The following is a 23567-nucleotide window of genomic DNA, read 5'->3' on the forward strand; positions in this document are numbered from 1 at the left end:
TCCCATGGCAGAGCAGGACCTGGCTCTGTCCTGGCATCCAAGTGCTGGCTGTGCCCAGAGAAAAGAGCGATTCCCAAGCTCTGAGCCTTGGGCTGAGTTCTTACTTCAGGTGTGGAGTCAACAAGGGATTGCTCTCAGCAATCTGTATTCATCAAACAGTAGGGTATATGAGAATTGGCTGCTGCTCTGTCTCCTGTTCTGTGCCTGGAAAACAGCCTCCTGAGTGTGGAATTGCTTTGGTTGGTCCAAGGGGAATCTGAATAGCCTGGAAGCCAAGGGAGCACATGGAGGTGAGCAGCAAGGATGACTGGCTCAAAAGGGAGATGGAGAAGCTGGAGAGGGCCAGAGGCTGCTGGGAAAGCCAGTGAGGACTGGGCTGGGTTATCCAGGAGCAAAGAGGAGTCAGCCTCAGCCCAGGGTCTGGGAGGTCCAGGGGGAGCACACTCTACCAAGGAGGGTTCTGCAAGCCAGGGACCAGCCCCAGAGAGAAGTGGGTCCCCATCCTTGGGGTCAGCCAGGCTTGGCCAGGGAAGGCCACAGCTGGTCTCGTCCAGGGCTGGGGATACTCCTGTCTCAAAGGGAGTTTGAATGGGAGCTCCCTCTCCTTGTAGTGGTTCTGGGATGGTCCTGAAGGACTTGTCCTAGAGCTTTATGACTGGCAGCCCTGGGCATGGGCCTATTTCTGCCTGCTCTGGGGAAGGGACTGGGGTGTAGGAGCTCTTCCTGGAGGGCTGGGACTGCCCCTTTCATCAGGGCCACATGCTGGAGACATAATGGGATATGGGATGATGTGACACTGCTTGTCCCTAGCTCCTTCCCCTTTGTCACCCCACTTTTCCAGGGCCACAGTTCACACCCTGGTGTCAAATGGGTGCTGCAGCAGCACATCAAAGCCCTGGCCCTGCTGTTTGTGCTTTTACTCAGTGGGGAGGGACATAGGGATGTGTGGGGCTGCTCAGGAGCAGGATTCTTTAACCAATCCCTTGGGAAATGGCAGTGAGGGGGCCCTGGTGCATACATGTTTTGTGGAGGCTGCCGGGGTTAAGTACTGCCAGCCTCTTGCTTTGTGAGGGAAGGGGCCTGATGTCTGTTCCCTCCAACAGCACAAATCCCTTCCCAGGAGCTTTGGAGGAGGCAGAGGGCCCTCCTGTGGCCAAGAGCAGCCAGGTGGGTTAAGGATGAATGGGAACGGTCTCTGGAGCCAGAGGGCAAGAGATGAAGGAGCACGACAAGCACATGGTCCAAGGAGGTGACATTCGTGGATGCTGAAGTCTCCCATTTCTCCCTCGTCCTAGTGCAAGGGAAGAAATGTGAGGGACTGGACTGCTGCACACTGTGAGTCAGCCCTGGGCTGGGCAGTGCCTCCTGCCCTGGACAGAGGGGACAGAGCTTCCCCACACAGTCTCCTCTTTGTGCCCCTAATCCTGCTCTCCATTCTCCCAGTCACGTGCAGACCCCTGTGACCTCTCTTTTGCTCTTACAGCAGAGCAGGACTTGGCCACCCTTCCACCTCAGCACACCTTCTGCGTCTTCTAAACCCCAGGATGCCACACTTGGGATGGGCTCCTGGGGTGCCTGGCAGGAGGTGGGGGCCGAGTGCCCAGGATAGGGGCAGGGTGAGGATGAGCAAAGATGGTTTTTGGCATCTCTAATGAGGTGTTGCCTGGTTCCTGCTGCCCAGGAAGGGCCTTTGGCTATTGCTTCTCCCTAGCTGTGAGTCTGATCATCCTGAAAATTAAACATAAACCCAAACACAGCAGCACTTAGAGACCAAGGGGAAAGTCAGGGAGCTGGAATGGACACTTGGATCCTGTTGCAGATCCCCATCATCTCTGCACCCAAAGGTGTTTCAGACTGGGGGCTCAGGCAACTCTTGTCTCCCCTTCACCCTCCCAGCCATCTGTGCCCATGGGGTGAAAGAAGAAAACCCCAATACAAATCACTGCAGCTCTGAGCATTAGGCAGCTCTTCCCCCGTGCTCCCTATCCTGACCCATCCTTAGCCATCACACTCGTTCTCATGCAGGGATGGGGGAAGAGGGTTGCAGAGGGGCACGTTTGCCTCCTAACACTGGTGCTTCGTGTTCATGAGTCAATATTTGCTAATGGCAGCAGAGCCGGGTGCATGCGAGGGAGCTGCTCCCCCCGCCGGAGCAGGCACGGAAATGAATATGAATTTATCATGATTAGGTGAACCCAGCAGGGAGAGCGGGGGAGGGGGCTCGGCAGGGAGGGGTGGGCGAAGATGGATCTCTGCAATAAAATTAAATAAGGACACCAAATAGAGTCACTGCTCAGGGCCCCTCCTCCCGCGCGCGGGGCCTCTGCCCCCCCCCGCGCTCCTCCAGCTTTGCTGATTTCTCTCTTTCCTCAAATTTATGAGGCCAATTATGAAGATGAGGTTGGAAGTTCTCGGAAGTTCACTAAATGCAAAGTGTGGTCCCTGCTGTTCCCATCAAATTAATTAACCAAGCGCTATTGATGGCCGGGGCGATGTCGGTGCCGCGTGGAGCGCGAGGGAAAGGCTGCTGGGGTGCTGCTGAGGGGGCCTGGCTGGGGGCAGAGCTCCCTGTGGGGCATCCTCAGGGCCACTGGATGCAGAGCAAAATCCCTGCCTGGGCAGCCAGAGGGCAGGAGTGTGGGGTGAAGCAGGGAATGCACCAGATCTCACATCAATGCTCTGTATGGCCGTCCCCCTTGAGCTGGAGGAAGATCCACCTGGGTGGTGGCAGGGATGCCCTGATGGAGAAGGGGGATGGATATTAGCAGGATGCTGTGCCACACCGATGGTGGACACCGTGACAGAGGCTGGTGGTCAGAATGAGCCTGTGTCTGGAGGAGCAAAGCCTGCAGCCGGTGCCCTCTGGGCACACCAGTATCATCTCCCCAGCTGACCCCAGTGCCATGGATGGTCTGCACAAGGGGCTTCGCATTTAGTAGACAAGTGACTTTCTGTATGGCTTAGCAGAGATGGTGCAGCAAGGACAGGCCCACTGCATCTTACCCTGCTCCCCAAGTCCTAGTGGCCCTCCGTGCCTCAGTTTCCCTGCTTGGACAATGGGAAACGACCTGTCTGTAACACAGGTAAGATCTCATGAGTGACCTGGTTCAACACAGCCCCTTGGCCATCCTTTACCTTTGTGTGAAGCAGCCCAGCTCTGTGCAGGGCTCAGGAAGAGGATGGGTGGTTTCACAGCAGAGGAGCCACCATGTGCCTAAAGCCAGCTCTTATGGGACAGCCCCTATGCCTGGAGCAGCCATGTTCTGCTCCACCCCTCCCAGGGAACAGCTTTTGGGGAAGATACAGCATGACCCCCATGTCTGCCCTGCCCCATGCTGCTGAGCTGCAACCTCTGTGCTCACATCTGGGATGCTGCTCTGGAGCAGCTGCAGGTTGGGAGATGTGAGTCCGCTGGGCAAACAGCTCTTCCTTTGCTTGTCTCTGGGGGATGCTCACTCAAAGCAGGTTATATGTTGTTCAGATAAGCCTATCAACACTGCCTGTTCTCCAGTGAGTGCTTGAGGTTGTAAAAGGGGCCTGTAGTGAGACCCCGACATCTCCACTTGCTACAGTGATACCCTCTGCTTCAGTTTCTCCCTTTCTTGCATTTCCTAAGGCTGTTTGCCCTTTAGAATCCTGGAATTATAGAATGGTTTGGGTTGGAAAGGTCTTTAAGATCATCCAGTTCCAGCCCCCATTCTATGGGCAGGAATGCCTCAGATTGACTAGGTTGTGCAAGGTCCTGTCCAGCCTGGACTCGAACCTTTGGTCAGGGTCTGGTTTTCACTGTGTACAAACAGCATCCCAGTTCCTGAGGATCCAGTGAGGATGTCACCAGTCCCTGGTGACTGGTAGCATCAAGGGACTGTGAGTTGTGGCCAAACAAAGGCTCAGTCCTCACTCCCAAACCAGTCCTGTTTCACACTGAATGTACGTATGTGCCATAATGCTCCCTGCTTGTACCACCCTAGCACAGGGCCTTTCCCCTGTAGCACCATGGGGTCCTAACCTAAATCCTTTTGCAATCTCTGTCTGGATCCAAGCAAACCATCTTCTTCAAGGGGTGAAAGATGCAGGCTGTGTCCTCAGACCAGGGATATCCCAGAGGGGAAAGGACACGGAGGTCCTGGAGAAGGCCAGATCTGAGCATCCCTGCATGTGCTCACCTACTGGCACGGCTGTGGCCACGTGCCTCTGCTTTTCCCACTCCTGTTTCTCTTCACTGGCTTTACTCCTGCTCCCGGTGATCAATGGACTCTGGTCAGGCTGGAAAACAGCACAGAGACATTTACAAACCCTGTCTCTCCAACAGGGCCGTAACTCAGGCTCCCGTCACTGTGGGGAATGGGAGGCAGGAGCTCCCGCTCTGGCAGCGGCGCTGACGTTTCTCCTCTCATGGCAAATGTGTTACCTGGGGATAATTTACCTGATTATGTCAAGTTTTAAGAAGAAATAGTCTGGCTGCTCTGCGGCTCCTGACACTCACAGGGTGCGTGCACGGACACACGTGTCTACCCGGAGAGAAAACATCACCTCAGCTGAAAGCAGCAGTTTACAAACGCCTGGACCCTGGAGCTGCAGTCCCTGTGTGGAGTCTCCAGTGTCTAGTCCTGAGGCTGAGCTCTTGCCATGGTCTGTCCCTCCTTGGGGTAACCGGGGTCTTCCCACTGCACTGAGGGACTGCTGAGGGGCGGGTGCCCCTTGTCCCCCGCAGCATCCCCTGCCCCCACTCCCTCTCCAGGGCAGTGGTCCGGGGTGCTGGGGATGCTGGGGATGCTGGCGCAGCCGCCCTGTCACTGGGGACCTCACTGTGGACCCTGGACGGCTGAGAGCCGCTCCCGGCCTGCGCAGGCATCCCCGGTGCCGCCACCCTGGCGGGCAGCAGAGGGAGCCGGAGGACCGGGTATGGGCAGCGGTGAGCGGGCTGCAGGCACCCGGCGCCTGCTCTGGGTCCCTGGGCTGAGCAGCTCAGCCAGCCCCGTGCTGGGGAGACCCCGTCCCTCCAGTGAAGCTTCCCCCAGCCTGAGGACCGGCCCCTCTGCCCCGTGGTGCCACCCCTCTGGCTCGGACCCATCACCCAGTGCTGCTGCAGACACCTCCTGAGCTCCTCCTCCATCCCCTCGCTGAGCTTTCAGGGCCTCAGTCCTCCTGCTTCGTTTGGGGGGACCATGCAGCTTCTCTCTGGCTGCAGTACGCTTTGTTCCCCCCCCCTCCCCACCAACCACCCAGGGAGGGTGGCACAGTGCTTCCCATCACGCTGAGGACTTGCTGGGGGGGCAGGAGGGTCCTAAGGGAGCCTGGCTGGATGTAAAAGGGTACAAGCCTCCATCCCTGGGCAGTGTCCCAGGCCCAAGGGGAAGTCCTGCAGTTCTGAGTGCCTGTCACTGGCCATCCCCCAGTCGCCTTGCCCATAGGGAGCTGATTTATGTTCGGGCCAGCCTGTGCTGACCTCCTACTTTGGCTCAGGCATTATAACTAATGGCAGGTCAGTAGAGCTACAGCGAAAGTGAAGTGTCTGGTAGGGGGGTGGAGGAGGGAGGACGCAGGGCAGGGGGGCTACCGAGGCTCACAGATGCAATGAAACAGCTACCCAGAGCCAGGGCCATCAGGGCTGGAGCATACAGAGCTCCCAGCCTGTCCCCCTCCATGCTATCCCTGTTCCACACTCCTGAGGGCTTTTTCTGACTCTGTTCTCCTTCTTTTTTAACCACAGGAGCTCCTGGGTCAGCAGTATCAAGCCTGGAGGGGTGGCTCCTTGTGGTTCAGCAGTGAGCCCTGTTTGTTATCCCAGCTGGACCGGATAACCAGCCCAGCAACACAGCCAAGACTAAGGGAGCTGAGCTCTGGGGACAGCTGTATCAGCTGCCACCCCATCTCTGCCTGAGCAACTGCAGAGGTGGGACCTCAGCACAGCTGGAAACCTTGATATTCATGTACCCACCAGGCAGCTGCTCCCCATGCCGGGATGATGAAAGCACAGGTGGTATGAGTGGGTTGAAGGAGCCTGTCTGGACACTGAGAGCTCCTCATTGTCTGGTGATGCTTTAAACTGATGAGCACAAGAACAACTCTCTATAGCTACCTGAAAGGAGGATGGAGAGAGGAAATGGCTGATCCCTTTTCCCAAGCAACAAGGGATAGGACAAGAGGAAACAGCCTCAAGCCGTGCCAGGGGAGGTTTAGACTGGATAACAGAAAAAAATTCTTCACCGAAAGGGCATTGGCACAGTCTGTCCAGGGCAGTGGTAGAATCACAGTCCCTGGATGTGTGCTTTAAAAGCCTTGTAGATGAGGCCCTCAGTGACATGGTTTAGTGTGGTCTTGGCAGTCCTGGGATAAAGCCTGGACTTGATGCTCTTACAGATCTTTTCCAACCCACCTGGTTTCTGGCTCCTGAAGCTCTGCAGGAGTACTTGCACAACACTGCAATATCCTCACTGTTTTGTGCTTGGACCTGTGTGTCCCTCAGGGGTGGCAGTGCCATGGTTGATGCCATTGGTGTGCCCCAGGCCAGGCTTTCCTGCCCCAGCAGGAGCCCAGGCAAAAGGGGAAACAGACCCAACCACAGTCCCATTCTCTAGAGGGCTCCCAGTCCTGGGCTGCACTGCAGGAGCTCCCTGCTTGCCCAGTCTCCTGGTCCTCCTGATTTGGCTTTATTTTGCCAGAAGTCCTCCTCTCTCCGGTGCACTTTGCACACAGCAGGTGCTGTTTTGGCTGGGGACTCACCCACAGGGTGGCACGTGTGATCCCAGGGGCAGAGCAGGGTCCTGAGGCTGAGACAGTCCCTGGGGTGAAAACTGCATCCCCACAAGCTGTCTGCACAAACTCAGCTCTTTATTCAGATCGCCTCTAGACAGGGCTGGTGCCAGGTTTTTGGCATACGTTTGTGCTGCTATTGACTGCAGCTAAACACCTCCGGTCTCACCCAAATTTCAGGTTGATGCTGCATGTGTGATGCAGCCTTGCTGACACCCTTGCCTTTGCTCTCTGCTGGGGAAGGATGAGAAGGTAACAAACCATATCATGTAAGACATGAGGACTTTCCCAGAGACAAGCAATATCCATCTGCCTGTGGTGGGAAGGGCACTTTTCTGCTGGGCTGCATTGAGAAGGGCTGGGCTGTCCTGGCTGCAAGCCTCTCCTGGCCCTGCAAGGCCACCCCACAGATGAATGGGTCTGGTGCAGTCCCATCCGGCTCCCTGCTGCAGTTTGCACACCGAGGGATCCTGACTGACATTGCTCTTTCCAGCTGATAACACACATTTCTGCTCCCCATTGCTCAACCAAGGAGGGCTAACTTTACAAGGCTGCGGTGAAAGCTCCCACCCTTGCACACAGCCCTCCCCAGCAAGTTTACCAAGTCCCTCGCATGACCCCATTGCAAGTCATTTTGCAACATTATAGGGGTGATTTTGATTTTTTGTATGGTCCTTCTTAGATCTAAGCCAGATTCAAGCAGATTCAAGTGGCTTGCAGCAGCCTGGAGCATCACCCACTGACAGGTCCATGTGCAGCATTTAAAGCTGATCCCAACTAGGGAAGCATGGCCTCTGGTCTGAACCCGCTGCAGCAGCAGGAGCTCCGTGCATTCCCAGCTGGCTGCAGGAGAGGAGGTTGAATCTGTGCTGCTGGACAGCACCAGAGGCTGAGCTTCCTTCGGAAGAAGCTGTTGGAGGATGTTGCTCTGTTCTCACTCTGAACAGGGCTAAAAATAGATCAGGGATGTAAAAGTTGCTGCATTCAGATAGGTGAGGCTGGATCTAGATTAGCGGCTTTTACTACAGAGCTGGGATGCTCCTACTGAAAGTGGTTGCCATTCGGGATCAGTTTTGCTCCAGCAATATTTCAAGTTTGTCAAACCCTCTTTAAAGGCCTGGGCAGGTGGAAGGAGCGTGGGGAGCTGTAAATAAGTGGGAGATTTAAAAACTCCCTGAAGTGACCGATAAATCCCTCAGAACACGACAGGAATCACTCATGGATCTCTCCTGAAGAAAACACAGTTCTACGCTGAAAAGTACCTTCAGAAGCACTGCGAGAGCAGCCAATGTGGTGCTTGGATAGGGAGCAGCCTGCACTCGAGAATTCCTTCTCCATCACCCAAGGACAGTGACATCCCGTGGCAGGTTCCTAAGCCTTGCTGTGTCCTGCCTGGAGTTGTGGGGATGCACACTGCAAAACAAAAGAAACGAAGAGTCTGAGCCCACAGACTGCCTGGCATAAGGCCAGTAGTACACATTGGATCCATCCATAACCCACAGCAGGAGATGGCTGCTCCATGCTGGCCTGCGGGGTGCAGAGTACACATGGGGGCTGCATCCACTTGGCATCACCCACATTAGGTCTGGCAAGGGCTGGGTGCTGCCCAGATGCAGAGAAGATGGCAAAACCCTGTGGCCTCTTAGCATGTCTGCAAGGTGTCTGCAGGGCCAGATCCAGCCACAAAGGCAGACCCCATGGCAGCACAATGCTCTTCTCACAGCACCTGGACTGAAGGACGTGAGGGGTATCTAAAGCCCACTGAGACACCCCTCAAACCTGACCACATCTGTGGATGCTCTTTAGGTCTCTGGAGAATGGACATGGATGCACAGGCAGGTGGGTGGGTGGCAGAGGGGATGTGTGTGGGGGTCCTTTGGGAGACAATGATATTGGTACCCCGCTGAGCACACCGATGGCTGTGCCCTTGGTTACAAGGAGATGTTCATTTCCCAGGTGGGGAGTGGTCTGACACCCCCCAACCCTGCAGCTGCCGTCTCCCACTCCTGTCATAAAGCAAACCACTGCTTCCCACAAGCACCCCAGGAACCCTGATGCACCATTCACCCTTCCCCTCACGATGGCCACCAAGTCCCTGTCCTCACAGGATCCAGAGGCCAGTGTTGGTGTCCCCACACTGCAGCACTGAGCCTCCTCCCAGGCTGATGCTGTCCCAGCCCCTCTCCATCACGCAGTGCTCCCCCCCACTTCACATGCTGCAGCAGATGGTGGAGGTGACATTTGCCTGCCAGTGACGCACTTGATGGTGGCCGTGTGCCCCCCTCCTCCCTCCATTCTGGATGGAGGAGCCTTGAGCCCACCCAGCAGAGGCGGGATGGGCAGGGACAGGCTTGAGGGGGGGTCCCCCACCTCCACCATGAGCCGCCCTCCAACATCTTCACCTCTTGTCTGCCTGCATCCCCACCGAAACCCCTTTCCCAAGGGGCTGGGGGACATCACCTCTGAGGGCGAGCACCCATCACCACTGGGTGCTCAGGGAGGGGCCGGGCACGGGGGACTCCTGTTCATTCTCCGTTTTCTGCCTTAATTAGAACCCGGAGAGACCAGGCAAAATCGCATTAGCGCGGGGCCCCGGTGCGCTGAGCCATCCATCTTTTTTTATTACAGCGTAATGGGGCTGCTCGCGAGGCGCCGTGCGATTTGTCACAGGCCTCGTTCCCTGATAACGGGCATTTGTCATCACTTTCTTCCCGTGTTAATGTCATCATCGGCGAGCTGACAGGCAGACCCGTTGAGGGAGCACTGGCGACAGACCACATCCGTCAACCTAATATTTCCATGGCTGTGGGGATCAGCCGGGCTGCGAACACACATTAAAGTGCTTATGAGGGGAGGGAAGAGGGAAAAAAAGAGGGGGAAAAAAGCTGTTGTCATTAATTAAAATGTTAGTGCGAGCGTGTGCGGGTGGCGCTGCGTGGGGATGGGGATGGGGATGGGATGGGGATGGGGATGGGGATGGGGAGGGGATGGGGATGGGGCTGCAGCACAGGAGGACACGGTGCAATGCAGTGGCCTTTTAACAGAGAGCGCATCAGCTCCTGAAACCCATTTAAAGGATATTTGGGGCTGGGGAATCAGCGGCGAGCACGGTGGAAAGGTCATTGTTAATAAGGGAGAGCGTGCGGGAGGGAGCAGGCATGGCTGGAGGATGACAGTGGAGATGCCCCCTCCATCTCAGGGGAGGTTGTTTGTCTCATGGGGTGCATCTGAGCCACTCGTGTCCTGAAGTGAGCAGCCTCAGCCCTACATGGCAGCAGGGTGACGTGTGTGGAGGTGACGTTGCAGTGGGGTTGCCCCATAGCTGGGAAAGGACAGGATTGGGGTGCACTAGGGTCAAGGCAGAGGGGGCTGAGCATCCCACAAACAGGGCTCTGCAGCTGCAAGCTGGGCATGTGGACTGAAGTCTGGAGGTCCAAACCTGTGACACCCCCATAGGCAGACACTGAGGAGACCTGCCCCAGGCCCTGGGGTTGGCTCAGCAGCAAGGGGGTCAAGTCCACACCCCATAATATTTGGCTTTTGCCACTGAAACGGATGATAGTGATGGGGAGGAGCATGGACACCCTCAGTTTTCGCAATGGGGGAGTCTGTTTTCTGTGCTTTTCTGGGGTTCCTGTGATCAAACAGAACAAGAAGGTTTGGGGGCTTTTTTCCTTTCTTTTCCTTTTTAATTAGCTCTTGGGGTGTTTGGGATGGTTTTGGGTGGGTGTCTCAGCCCAGCTCTACCCGCTGCCCTCCAGGTCCCACAGTGAGCTGGTACAACCCCTGTTTGCACAGCAAACCGCGACTCCAGGAGCTCGTGCAGCCCAGGGAAGTCCAGAAGTGTTTCTTCCTCTGCCCACATCCAACCTACAGGTCCCTTAGAAGTCCTTGATGTTCCTGACCTACAGCTGGATATGGTGCCAGAAGATCTGTCCCTGACAGGGAGCAGGCAGCCGTGGGCAGCATTCGCACCCTGCTTATTGCAGAAGGGGGCTGTGCACAGAGCCTTCACCCCAACGCCTACCATGCCAGGCGATGGCAGGGGCAGGCTGTGAGGGAGGACAAGTGTCTCACGTCCCAGGAAGGGTCCCAGCACTTTCCTCCATCGCTCTCCATATTTTATTTCCTCTTTTTATGTCCTTCCTTGTTCCAGACCCTGGGTCTGTGCACAGGAGGATGAGGCTTGCAGGAGGTGAATGGAGTTTTAGAGACCCTTGCACCTTACAGCATCCTGTGCTCACGGACACACAGACACCCACATCTCTCAAGTCATTTCTGTGGCTGCACCCAAAAGTTTGGCTCCCCAGCCAGTGCCTGGAGCTGTCACCCAGGATGGGAGTTCCTGGGAGCAGGAAGGGGATAATTATCTCCAGATGAAAATGCGAATAGAGCAGGGAATTGCAGTCCTTGTCCATGCTGTCATCCCATCACCAACAGCATTGGAGAGGTGTGCACGCAACAGAAAAGAGGTGTCCGGGTTCCCATCCCCAAGACATCCCCAGCCAAGTCACCAGCCACCCCCAGCAGCAAACCCTGCCACTGACCCTTCCCTCCACCCCATCAATCACTGCCCTCCATTGGCCAAGGACCTTTTAGAAGAGGATTTATTAGGGGGATTTAAGCACGGGGGTGATAGGGTTCCATAAATCGAATGGCAGTCGTGCTCATCGCTCCCGGTCCATTCGGGGGGTGGCACCCCTGCCCCCCCCCGGTCCCCACGGCCCTGCTAACAGCCTCCTCCCCAGCACTGCACCGCTGCCTCCGCTGCTCCCCTTCTCCTCCCCGTCTGTGGAGACCACGAGCGTGGAAAATCCCCAGACAGGGAGTGTAAATGCTTGTTCTTTGTAAATGAAGAACATAATTAACATTAAATTAAGGTAATACAAATGAAGACAACACAGAGCCTGACAGGATGAGTGTTTGGGGAGGCAGTAGAGAGAAGTGATTCATATTTTTAATTTACTGTACAAATAGACTAGCAGGGCTGGGGGGAAAAGGGCCATCCAAGTGGAGTGGGGATTTCTTTTTTTTTCCCACTGTTGTTTTGCTGTGCTTTAAGCACACAATGACTATTAAAGTCAACTGCCCATATAATAGGACATCTCCTACATGACTGCTCTTCGAGAGGCAGCTTGCTGTAGCAATAAATTCCGGGAGTGCCATCTGCTGGTGTGCACCCACCGATGGGCACCCTCACCTTGGCCACCCCAACACCGGGCATCCGCACCCGGACCAGCCCCGGCACCCCCAGAGCACCGGCCTTGGATCTGCAGGTGTTAATAGAGGAATGATTGGGTTTACCTGAAGGCAAAACACTTCCCACGGATATGCCCTTAAATTGTTCAACATCTTCTTTATTTATTTCAAGGGGTTGAGGGGGTCTGGTTGATGCTAAGAGAATGCTTTAGTCTTCTATAAGAAACAAATGACTGTTCTCCACCCATCTGAAGGGCTGGGTTTCAGCTGAGGGCCTGTTCTTCAGAACACAGTAAAAAAACCTCCTCTTTCAGGTTTTTCCCTGCAAAAATCCTCTTGAGCAGAGTCAATGTGAATCACAAGCTCGGGTGGAGCTGGCTCCGCACGTTAAGGAGATGAGAGCTGTGCTCTCAACCCCAGCAGACCCCACTGTGGGATCATTTTAAGCCAGGAGCAAGCCAGGTTTACCATAGTGTGAGAGCGTGCACCTGGAACAGACGCACTGCTGACACCATGCTGTCCCCTTCCCCTTCCTTGTCCCCTTCACCACAGCTGTGCAAGGGAAAAACAAAAGAAGGCACCAAGAGGACCCCTTCCTCACTGGAATCACCCTTCCCAGGCAGAAGATTCCCTGGGACTGTGCCAAGCACCTCCCACACTGTACCCAACATGGAAAGGGTGTTTCACCATCTGGGGAGGGGGATGTGTCCTGACTTTGGGGGTGCAACCTCTGCACTCTGGGTAGCTTGTGTCCTGGCAGCTATTACCATAAGCAGTGCCCATGGGTCCAGAGCTGGCCAGGCTGGTGGTGGAGTGGGGCTGGTTCCAGCTCCTTGCTCCATCATTTGCCATGTCCTACTCCTTTGATGCCTTTTCCTCTTCCCTTCTATGCTCACCTCCCCAGCCAGCCCCAGGGTGCCTGGGAGCAGCTCCAGCCCATCTCCTGAAGCTTTGCCAACCCCTAACTGCAGCCAGGACCTCTGACTCTGCTCTGGGGCACTGGGGAGGGCAGAGGGCTCGATGCAGGACAAACCCTGTATCCAAAGGGAAGAGGTCCCCCCTGTTTTTCCCTCTCCATGCCTTTACTGATAGCATGTTTGCACACAAGGCTGTGACTGGAGAGATGTGGAGTGCCCCAGCATGGGCACTGGAAGTTGGGCTGGGGGGCTCCCATCCTGCAGTTCCAGACCCCTGTGAACACTAATCTTGAGCTTTGGTGGGGGCTTGGCTGTCCATCAGCCGGGGCTGCACCCCATGATGTGCTGTGCCAGATGCACCACATCCTTGCAGCAAGGCTTCAGCCCGAGAGGCTTAGTGGGTCCCCATTGTTCTCAGGATCCTTCCCCTGGAAGCCCATCCCTGCTGAAGGTTCTCCAGCCACCAGTGCTGGGCAAAGGGACACTGGGATGTATCCAGCAAGGTTTCATCAGATTCCCAGTCAGGATATGTCCATTCACCTTGAGCCAGGCACCCTGCAGGAAAGTTTCCCTGTAGGATCTGGAGTGATGCATCATGTCCATTTCCTTGCTGAGCCCATTTCAAAGCCTCCTTTCCCATTCCAGTTTGGCTGGGGTGAACTCCAGCTCTCCGTGTGTATACCTCAATACTTAAACCCACCCTTTAGGACTGGGTACCACACCAAAAGGTACATAATGCCTTTGGAGAGTCACCTTCACCTTCCTTTCTGAAAACCTGAAGAGGATCAGCAGCATTTCCAGGCATCAAAGTAATGTCTTGGGTTCTTCTTTCCACCTTCCACCATCCTTCAAGGCCTGTTTGGACACTGCTAAAGAATGCAGCTTTGCCCTCACCAAGCAGAGCAGTGCTTTTGGAGGCCTGAATCTAGAGAGCTGCTTTGGACATGGGGTGGCAGCTTGGAGCTCACCAAACCGAAGCCTGCAATAGGGAAGCTGGGAACGCCTCCCTTGGCAGGGCAAGCAGAAGGAAGCCCAAATGCTACAAGAGCAGCCCCAGGCAGTTTGAACAGGAGCCCTGCACAGAGATCCTGCTCCAGTGTCCTAAAGGTAGAGCTGTTAGGGTTTACTCACTCTCACCCTTCCAGGTCCTGATGGAAGGAGGATGGACATGTCCCTTGGCATGGTACCTTCAAAAGAACCCCCAGGAGCAAACACACCCAAAAGGCACCATCAGATTTGGCCAGTGACCTCCAGTCCTTGGAAAGATGGGAACTTCTGGCTCTGGTGGTGTCTGAAGCCCTGGCAGAAATGGGTCCTATCCCCTATTTCCCAGGTCTGCCCCATCTCAGCAGCCAGCACAGAGCAGTCGTGGGCCATAATCCAACATCCCAGCTCCTTGGCCATGCCAGAAGCCCAAGATGAGGGGCTGCTCCCAAGGGGCCCACTGCCTCCTACATGGAGGGCAGGGGGCATCTTCTCAGCCACCCCACATGCTGGGTGGGAGAGATAAAGAAATACCAGAATAAATAAATACAAGTGGCAAAGAGGCCTGAAATGATGCTGTCGTTTGCTGGGAATGAGAGACACAAGTGTAATTTAGGTTTTGATATTATCAAAGTCTCGCTGCTCTAAAACAGCAGGGCACTCAGTGCCTCATTAATAAAGGATAAACTTGGAGTCTATTTACAATGCACTTTTTGGGGTTATTTACACTCCATTATACATATGTAATGCTGCACATATTTACCGCTCTGTTCTGCTGCCGAGAGCAGCCGAGTCGGGAAGGAGGCAGAGTGGGAAGCGGCTGGTGCTGCAGAGCAGTGACCCCCCTTGGACTGCCCTTTAAATGGCTCGAGATGCAGGAGGGCCCCAAGCCAGCTGCTGAGGATGGAGAGACTGGGACCAGGCACTGGAACCAGTGGGCCCAGCACCCACCCCATCTCTGGAGGCACCCCAAGGCTTTGCCAAGGGATGCAGAAGGGGTGAGCTCCTCACCAAGTGGCCGCAGACCCACAACTGTGGCTGTCACAGAGCTGCCAGCTAGAAGGAAGGGGGCTAAATTATTTGCAAGAGTAAGTGATGCTTGCACTGGGGTTTGGCCATGCAGCACTCCCCACTGCCTGGCCTTTACCTCCTACCAAAGCAGAATATCCCAGTTTCCCTGCAAACCACAGCTCCCTGAGGGTCTGTTGCCATGGGAGCCCCAAGCCCGTGGTGTTTGTGGGAGCTGCTGTGAGCATCCTGGGTTGTACAACTGCTGTACCCAGTTGGGCAGCTCCCAACACCAGCAGGATTCAGGACAAAGACATGGGAGAGGTCATGCTTGGAGAGCACCTTGGGGTCACAACGATTCACAGGGCACAGCAAAGGGTCCCCTTTGAAATCAGCAGAGTTTGGGAGGGTGCAGGGGTCCCACAGGAGCACTCTCTGTAGGGCCAGCACACAAGGCTGGGCAGCAACAGGCTTCCAGCAGGCTATGGGTGGGTATGGTGCTGGAGTGTCACCCCCAGCTCTGAGCTACTCCATGTCCCTTCAGCCACAGCAGGTTTGCATGAGCGCAATAGGCCAGTGGCCACCCTACCACCCTGCCTAGGATATGTGGGGAAACACTAACCTGCCCAGCCAGGCACAGTGGGGAGGCAGACAAGTGCCCCATCCCATCCTGCTCCTTCCTGGCACTGGGGGAGCACCCATGTTTGCCAGCACGCTTGTTTCCTGCTGTCCCAGCCTGGGCTTGCCAAATGATGGCTCTGGATGCAATGCTGTTTATTAAACTGCTCACACAGGCAGCTCCTGGCAAGTCCACAGGAGTGATGTGAACCCCCCTCCTCCGGGAGGACATCTCTTCCAACACAGGGATGGTGGACAATGGTGTGTGCAACCATGGCTCCAGGCTGCATCATGGTGCGATGCCCTGGGAGAACCAGAGCTGATCGAGTCCAAGGAAATTGGCTCCCATTTTCCTCCTCGGGCCCAATCCTCCTCCACCATCCCTGTCCCCTTCCCAGCGCACCCACATCAGGGGAGGTTGCAGTTCTTGTCCTCCAGGGAGCTGCTCTCCAAGGCCCCATAGCCATGGAGTTTCTTCATCTGCAGGTGGACTGGGATGCAGGGGAAGGAGCTGCGAGTGGCAAAGACGTGGCTGATCTCCATGAAGGTTTTGTTCTTGGTCTCGGGGATCACAAGGTAGACGTACAGGGCCACCAGCAGGCAGACACCACAGAAAATCAAGAAGCAAAAGGCACCAGCTGACATCTGGGGACAACAAGGGAGCAGGGATGGGGCAGGGAGCCAGGCACCCCCAAGCTGGGCATGGCAGGAGGCAGTGTCCCCTCCCATCACCCCTCCACTGAGCTGAGCCAAGAGCATGGGCATCCCCTGGGTTAAGCCTGGCTTGGCACTCTGTCCTGGGGGAGCAGCAGGGATGTGTCCATCCCCTCCTCTACCTATGGCCCCTCCAGACCAGTACCTGCAAGAAGGGGAAGATGAAGCCAATGGTGAAGTTGCAGAGCCAGTTGAGGGACCCCCCCACAACGTAGGCAGCAGGGCGGTGGGACTGCGTGAAGAGCTCCGCTGTCATCAGGAAGGGGACACCAGCTGTGGAGGGAAGGGACATACTGAGGATATGGGGGACAGGTCCCTCTGGCACCCCTGGGGTTGGCAGGCCCTGCCCATCCCCTGCCCATCTCAGTCCTTGGTCAAAGGGCTGGAGCCCAGCAAGACCCATGGGTCAAAGTGATGATGGTGGGAGGGCTGGAGGAGCTGGGGAGCAGAGGACCAGGGTCTCACTTTGGGATCAGTCTCAGTGGGTGGTGATGTCCCCCCTGACATACCACAGCTGCGCCTTGCTGGGTGTCAAGGTCAATATCACAGGTTACTTGACTGGAAAGTTTCAGACCAAGTGGATACTCATTTTGCAGCAATCTGCCTCAATGCCGATATATTATATCTCATGTAGATCACAGGCATACAGAAACATGTTCCTGGCACCCTCCATAATGCCCTTTCCATCCTCCCTTGCTCAAAATGGTTCAGAAAACTTACTTCTATTGATCAGTTTCTATTGATGCTGAGGCTGATTTAGGCAGGAAAGAAGCAACCACATTTCCGAGCATCAGAATTCCCCACAGGACACAAAAACAACATTTTCCAACCTGCTTTTCCCATGTTCAATTTAAAAACCCAGAACGACTGAAAATGACTTCCCAAGTCAACTTGGCCCCTAAAACTGGACACTGGTTGTGGCTGCTTCTCAGTAGGACTCAATCCATCACTGACCCAGCAGCCTTGGATCCCACATCTGTCCCTTTGCTGGAGGGCAGGATCCAAGGCCCAGCACACATCCCAGGGCACATGGGGACCTGGCAGGGAGCTGTATTTGATGTAGTGATACACCTGAGGTCCTACTGCCCGGGACAGGGCTGACTGGGACCTCTTCAAAAGAGATGCTCCAAGGGAAAAGAGGAACCAAAACCAAGTGCTAGGAACTGAGGGAGGTGCAGAGTCCCTCACGGACTCTTACTCACAGCTCGCCCAGAAAAGAGATATATATTTTTTGGTTTTAAAACTCCTATTCATCATTGTTTGTGAACAATGAGCCATTAAAATCCTAATTAAAGATGTAATTACAGTGAATAAAGTCTGGGCTGAGGATGAATTATAGGTCTGTTAACAGCTCTGCTAATACATCAACTGGGTAAACCAGTCCAGGTTTCACTCCTCGCTGTTGGAGCCTGAGCTCGGTTAGGGGCAGGACGATGCTCCCTGTGATAGCCACACTGTGATGGGAGTGGTTGACAACTCCAGAGGGCCTGGGGAAGGCTGCCAGGGTTTTCTCCCTGTTTGGCCCAGGAGCAGGGATGAAGGGGAGGAGGTGGAGTGTGCCCAGACACGTATGGGGCTGGAGGGGCTTGTGGTAGGGTCTTGCTTGTAGGGTGCAGTGTGATAAACCAGGGCCTGGCTGCAGGGAAGGGGCCAAGGAGCTGGTCCTTCTGCCTCCCTGCAAACCCCGCTGCTCCCTGCTTCCCTGGGACCCTGATTTCCACTGCCCACCCCTCCCATTCCCACTGGCCTCAGACCTACCTGGTCCTATGCAGAAGCCAGCGATGGTGCCAATCACACAGACAACGCCAACATAGCACATCCAGGGCATGGTAGTCTGAGAGGAGACATGGGGCTGTGGGTGCTACTGGTGTGACGGCCCTGAGCTTCCTGCCCAGGGTCCCCAGGGTGGAGCTTCACCACCTGGCTGGGTGGTGGCCCTTGGAGATGGTGGCCATGCACCCATGGGGGAGACTCAGGCAAGCAATGGGTGGTCTGGGGCAAAGCTGCTGAGGGTCAGCCACAGCACAGTGATGCTGAGGTGCCCCCAGTGTTGTGGGAGCATCCCCCAGGGGCAGGCAGCAGAGGAAGGGCCCTGCAGACCTCTCCACCTCCCTTCCTGGGTACAGCTATTTCTGCAGAAAAGCTACCACAAAAGGCAGGATTTTCCCCATGTGGATTTGGGGTTTCTCTTTTGCTGCTCTTTTCTCTGACTTTTCTTTAACTTTGAAGGGAAAACACTGCTTGGAAGAGCCAGTGCACCCCTCATTTCCATGCATGCTCCCTCCCCTGGGGTGATACCCATCCCTTCATCATCCTGCCCTCATTAACACACCAGGGCTCCAGCCCGACCTTGGCGTGGGAAGGGGTGGCTGCAGACCCTACCTGCAGCAGCAGGGAGATGGTGATGCCAGCCAAGCAGATGCCCATGGTGCAGAAGCCAGTGATGAGGAGGGGCCGCCGGCCCAGCTTCTCAATGGTGAAACACTGCCGAGGGAGAGCAGAGACTGATGGGGCAGTGGGGAGCTCCCCACCAGGACAGGGGCACTCCCAGGTCCAGCTGAAGGTGTGAGGATGCTCTCAGTGGTATCTAGGGGTTGGGGTACCCCGAGCTCAGGGCACAGGGCTGGGGACAGGGCATGAGAAGAGCCAGGACTCTTTACAGGCTGCTGAAGGAAGTTGTGAGTGCCCCATCCCTGGCAGTGTTCAAGGCCAGGTTGGACAGGGTCTTGAGCAGCCTGGTCTAGTGGAAAGTGTCCATACCCATGGCAGGGAGGTTGGAACTGGATGACCTTAAGGTCCTTTCCAACCCAAACCATTCTGTGATTCTATGACTCTGAGGTCCCTGGGTGAGCATGCACTGGGCAGCAGCAGGGTCCTGCAGACCCCCAGTAGGGTGCAGAGTCGGGGCTGGCTGGGGTGTCCCCATGGTCACATTTGCAGCGGTGCAGAGCAGAGGTGCTGGTGTGGGCAGGGGGTGTGTGCGGGGCAGGAGCAGGGTGCGGGCAGCAGTGCGGCTGGAGCAGGCAGGGTATTGACAGCAGAACAAATGCCTCTAATTTTATACCCAATCTCGGCACGTCCGTCGGGGGCCGTTTGCGGGGCTGCTCCTGAGCGATCTGGCTGCGTGCCGGGTGGCTGCTGGGAGCTGGGGCTGCCCCCTGGACAGGGCAGGGGAGAAGGGGGCACCCTTTGGAAGGGCAGGGGGGTGACCTGGGAGCCCCACTCTGCTGTGGGTTGAGCTGTAGGGAAAGGGGAGCAGCCCCTGTCAGCCCCGGTTTTCTGGGAGCAGGCACCCGCCATCCATCTCTGTAATTGTCAGGGAGCGGATTTAGTGCCGGGTGGCTCGGGCTGGCCCCGGGTGACACTTGCAGATGGGGCAAGGGCCATAAATCTGCCTGGCCCAGTGCTAACTCTCCAGCTAAATAAGGCCTGGCTGGGGGGGGGCATGGATGATAGCCTGGGGCCAGGCCAGTGCTTGTCTAGGGGGGGCAGATGGGGACATGTGGCTCTGCTAACAGAGTGACAATGAAATCAGGAGCCTGAAGGAACCACTTAACCCCCTCCATCACCTCCAGCCTGTTCCTTGCCTGGTGTCTTCCCCCACAAGCTCCCTGCTACCCACTTAGTTCAAAATTCTCCCATCCCTTCTGGATGTGATCCCACACATTGAGCCCCTCTCGTTCCATCTTTCCACCTTATCTTTCTGCCAAACTTTTTGCCCCCCAGCAAAGGGGCTGTGCTCTGCACAATTGGCATCTGGGGTCCATCCACACCACCCCCCGTTTGATAGTGCTGGGAGCTGTTAACAAGGCTCTGGCACTGAGGGGCTGTGTCCATCTGTCCATCCATCACTCACCCCAATCAGCCCAGCAACAACTTCAATGGTGCCGGTGCCCACGGTGGCGTAGGGGATCTGGGATACAGGGATCCCCGCGTTCTCAAAGATGGTGTTGGTGTAAAACCAGATCTGCCGAGGAGGGGACTTGGTGTGAGCTGGGAGGGATGGAGCCATGAAATGAGCTGCCAGGTCTCAGCTGAGGCCCTGCAGAACCAGGTCCCGGGGTGAGGACCCTGCAGGGCTTACAGCATCGATCCCCGAGAGCTGCATGCCAGCGTTCACCACCACCACCGACAGCGTTTGCCAGCGCACAGAGCGGTCCCACAGCAGCTGCCACACAGACACCATCTCCATGGAGGAAAGCGACTGCTGCTCTGCCTTCATCTCCTTGATCACATCCTGCACATCCGGTGTCCCCAGGAACCGGCACAGCGCTGTAGGGAGAGCAGGAATCATAGTCATGGTGCTCATAGCTATGGCACATGGAAGGCCCTTGGGTCTGCCTTGGCTCAGCCTCCCCGTGGGACCTCCCTGACCCATGGGGCTAGGCATCCATAGGAACTGGGGAGATGCCTCACACCACAGGGATGGGTACCATGGAAATGCTGTGGTGCAACTGGGTGGGACAGAAAGGTTGAACCTTCTGGTGAGCTCTCAGGTCTGGATGTAGGAGGATGCTATGAGGATGCAGAGTGGTCTTGGAGACCTTGGACCACCAGTGGTCTCCCCCAGGACGCCTGCTCACCTCTGGTGGTCCCGCAGACATCATCCTTCTCTATCAGCAGGTACCGTGGGCTCTCTGGGAAGCAGTGCAGCAGCAGGAGCTGAAGGGAGGCGGGAACGACCACCACTGACAGGAAAAGGGGCCAGAACCTGTCCTGAGAGGAGTCAACAGGGGATGTGTCATGGGGAGGGCAGAGCAGGCTGCAGCACACGTGGCTGGGGCACTGTGCTCACCTCACCCAGCAGCTCCGGGAGGCCCAGGACCTGAGCAGAAAAGACCCCCAGGCAGATGAAGATGCTGGGCACGAGCCCCAGGAAACCCCGCAGGTTCTTGGGGGCGATTTCTCCCAGGTAGAGGGGCACCACACTGAGACAGATACCTGGAGCAACAGGAGGGACTGAGGTGGGAGAGGCACTGGGGAGAAGGGTGCTGGTGCCTAGCCAGGCTCTTGGTGCATCTCCTCCCATGCCCAGCATCATCCACACCTCCCCTCTACCAGGAAGGTGGCCTTGTCTGCCCCATGGAGACCTCCACAGCAGAGCCTGCGGCCATGGGGAACAGAAAATCTTCTGCAGCTGCCTGGGAATGGGTTGTAGGGTGCAGAGCCTGAGGAAGGGGCTGTGCACAGTCCCATAGCCCAAGCAGCACCTACCTGAGTGGATCCCTGTGATGCAGCGGCCAATGATCACCATCTCAGGGGACTCCAGCTCCCGGCTGAAGCCCATGAAGCCGCCGGCCAGGAGGACGAGCAGAGAACTGCGGCTCAGTGCACCGTTCCTAGTGGGCACAAGCAGCAGGGCAGCCCCCCCAGCCCCATCCCATCCCTCGACCACACTGTCCCATGTCACCCCCTTACCTGCCGTAGCGCTCCACCAGCACCCCCACCAGCAGGGAGCCCACCAGCCCGCCCAGGGAGAAGGTGGAGACAGTCAGGGAGTAGAGGAGGGTCAGGGGGCCGGGGGCCAGCCCGTGGCCATACCTCTGGGACCATGTGGTGTTGTAGAATGCCTTTATGTGCTGCAGGGCAGAGAGACACAGAACAGGCACCAGATGGGTTGGGAGAAAGGGGAAGACAAGGGATGACAGCCCCCATAGGGAAAATGTCATGGGTTTAACAGCACGGCAGGAGATGCAGGGCAGGATGTGACTGGAGCTGACTGGGGTATGCTGGTCTGGTTGCACAACCAGCCTCAGCACCAGAGGGGTTTAAGGACAACTTGGAGATAGCACAGGCAGAGCTGGAGAAAGGAGGTTGTGGGGAGCTCCCATGTCCCTACCACACCATTCCCTTCCCAAGACCGATCCCCATGGGAGCCCAAGGCAAATGCCAGCACTTTGTTGTGGGGCTGCTGGGTAGCAAACCCCCCACCCTCTCCAGGAGGGACACAGAGCCCTTCTGCTCCCGAGAGGATTCCTGTCCCTTACCACTGCCGGCGAGTTCACCACGGCCAGGTTGTAGCCATAAAGCATGGAGGAGCCAAAGGACACCAGGAGGGTGACTGACAGCAGGGAAAAAGTGAGATGCTGGGAGAGAGGAAGAGGGATCAACACGAGGTCACTTGTGGCAGGAGCTGCATTGGGTCCCTGACCCAGAGAAAGACCCCAGCGTGATGGAGCCCTGTGCTGAGCACTGCTCCATGCCACTGCCCAGCACCAAGCCCAGATGATCCGGCTTCCCCATGGCTGGTCTCCTGGCTGTGGCATAAGGCTTTACCCTGGGGCTGGCAGGCAGCAGCGGGCAGAGAAGGGCAGGCAGGTGAGGAATAGACACCCTTATCCCTCTGTAGATGGAGACCCTCAAAAGGCAGCTACCCACCACCAGGGAGGCCCAGCACCACTGAAAGGTCCAGCTCCCTGCAGCAGACCCCATCCCTCCCCAGATGCACCCACCTCCTACACCCTGACCCCCACCAGCACCTCTGCCACATCCTCTGCTGCAGGGAGGGGCCTCACCCCAAGCCCAGCAGGGTCCCGAGCAGGGTCAGGGTTCACAGCAGGACCAAAAGGCATCCAGGCCCCCCCCCAGCCGCAGGGGCACCCCTGGGGTGCTGCACCCGCTGTCTCCCCTGCAGTAATACGTGCGGGGTGAGCCCTCGTCCCCCGCAGCAGCCCCGTGTCCCAGCCCCCAGTGCCCGGCCCCCGCAGCCTCCCCCCAGCACAGTAGCCGGATCCGTAGCACCCAGCAGCTCCCGGCTCACGCTCAGCAAATCCTCGCTAATCCCATCAGGAATCCCAAACCGGCAGAAGTGGCAGGGGGGGAATGTCAGAGCAGGGGCCGGGTTTGGTGGGGGCAGATGGGGAGCGGGGATGGGGCAGCCCCCCCAGCCCGCAGGGAGCTCACCCCAGTGATGTCCCCGCCGGGCCGCGAGGTTTCTTTCCCGACCGTCGGGGCGAGGCTGCAGCCGGAGCAGGGGCAGGGAGAAGGCAGCCCCGGTCCTGCCGGCTCCCTCGAGTCTCCCATTTGTAGCTGGGAGCAGGAGGGGGAAGAGGGAAGGGAAAGGAAGGAAAGGCAGGTCCGGGCAGGGCAGGCAGCCTGGGTGCCCCGGGGCTCATTGGAGGCGCCTGAGCGGCCGGAGGAGGAGTCCAGGGCCTTCCCCTCACCCCTCCCCGTGCCGGGGGCAGGGGCAGGCCGGCGCCTCCGGACTGCACAGCGAGGGAGAGCGGGACCTCCGGTGTGATGCTCTGGCACCGTCGAGAGGCCTCACATGTCCCCTACAAAGCGGGATGGCCTCGGGGACCATAAGCAGGGCAGGATCCCTGCATCCCCACCGAGGGGGGGGGAAGGGGCAGCCCCACATCACCAAACACC

The 23567-nt window shown here is 56.9% G+C and overlaps 1 protein-coding gene across 12 annotated transcripts; it reads right to left on the reverse strand.

Moving 5' to 3' along the window:
* Positions 1-14462: 14462 nt before the first annotated feature.
* LOC101881101 (solute carrier family 2, facilitated glucose transporter member 5-like) lies at positions 14463-23292 on the reverse strand. 12 transcript variants are annotated; one of them, XM_031053802.2, is made up of 12 exons: positions 23100-23272; positions 22184-22282; positions 21615-21775; positions 21411-21535; positions 20992-21137; positions 20780-20912; positions 20281-20468; positions 20053-20166; positions 18579-18680; positions 17955-18030; positions 16342-16469; positions 14463-16127 (listed from the first exon to the last, which is right to left on the reverse strand). In XM_031053802.2, the coding sequence occupies exons 1-12, from the start codon at positions 23217-23219 to the stop codon at positions 15891-15893; spliced, it is 1629 nt and encodes a 542-aa protein (XP_030909662.2). In that variant the 5' UTR covers positions 23220-23272; the 3' UTR covers positions 14463-15890. The 12 variants fall into 12 exon arrangements, 9 of the variants coding, with proteins under 9 accessions (XP_030909662.2, XP_030909663.2, XP_033917733.1 ...); XM_031053803.2 differs by having other exon boundaries at positions 20053-20163; positions 23100-23269; XM_034061842.1 differs by having other exon boundaries at positions 20992-21535; positions 21738-21775; positions 23100-23278.
* Positions 23293-23567: the final 275 nt, after the last annotated feature.

Source organism: Melopsittacus undulatus, chromosome 4 (assembly GCF_012275295.1).
Source record: "Melopsittacus undulatus isolate bMelUnd1 chromosome 4, bMelUnd1.mat.Z, whole genome shotgun sequence".
NCBI lineage: Eukaryota > Metazoa > Chordata > Aves > Psittaciformes > Psittaculidae > Melopsittacus > Melopsittacus undulatus.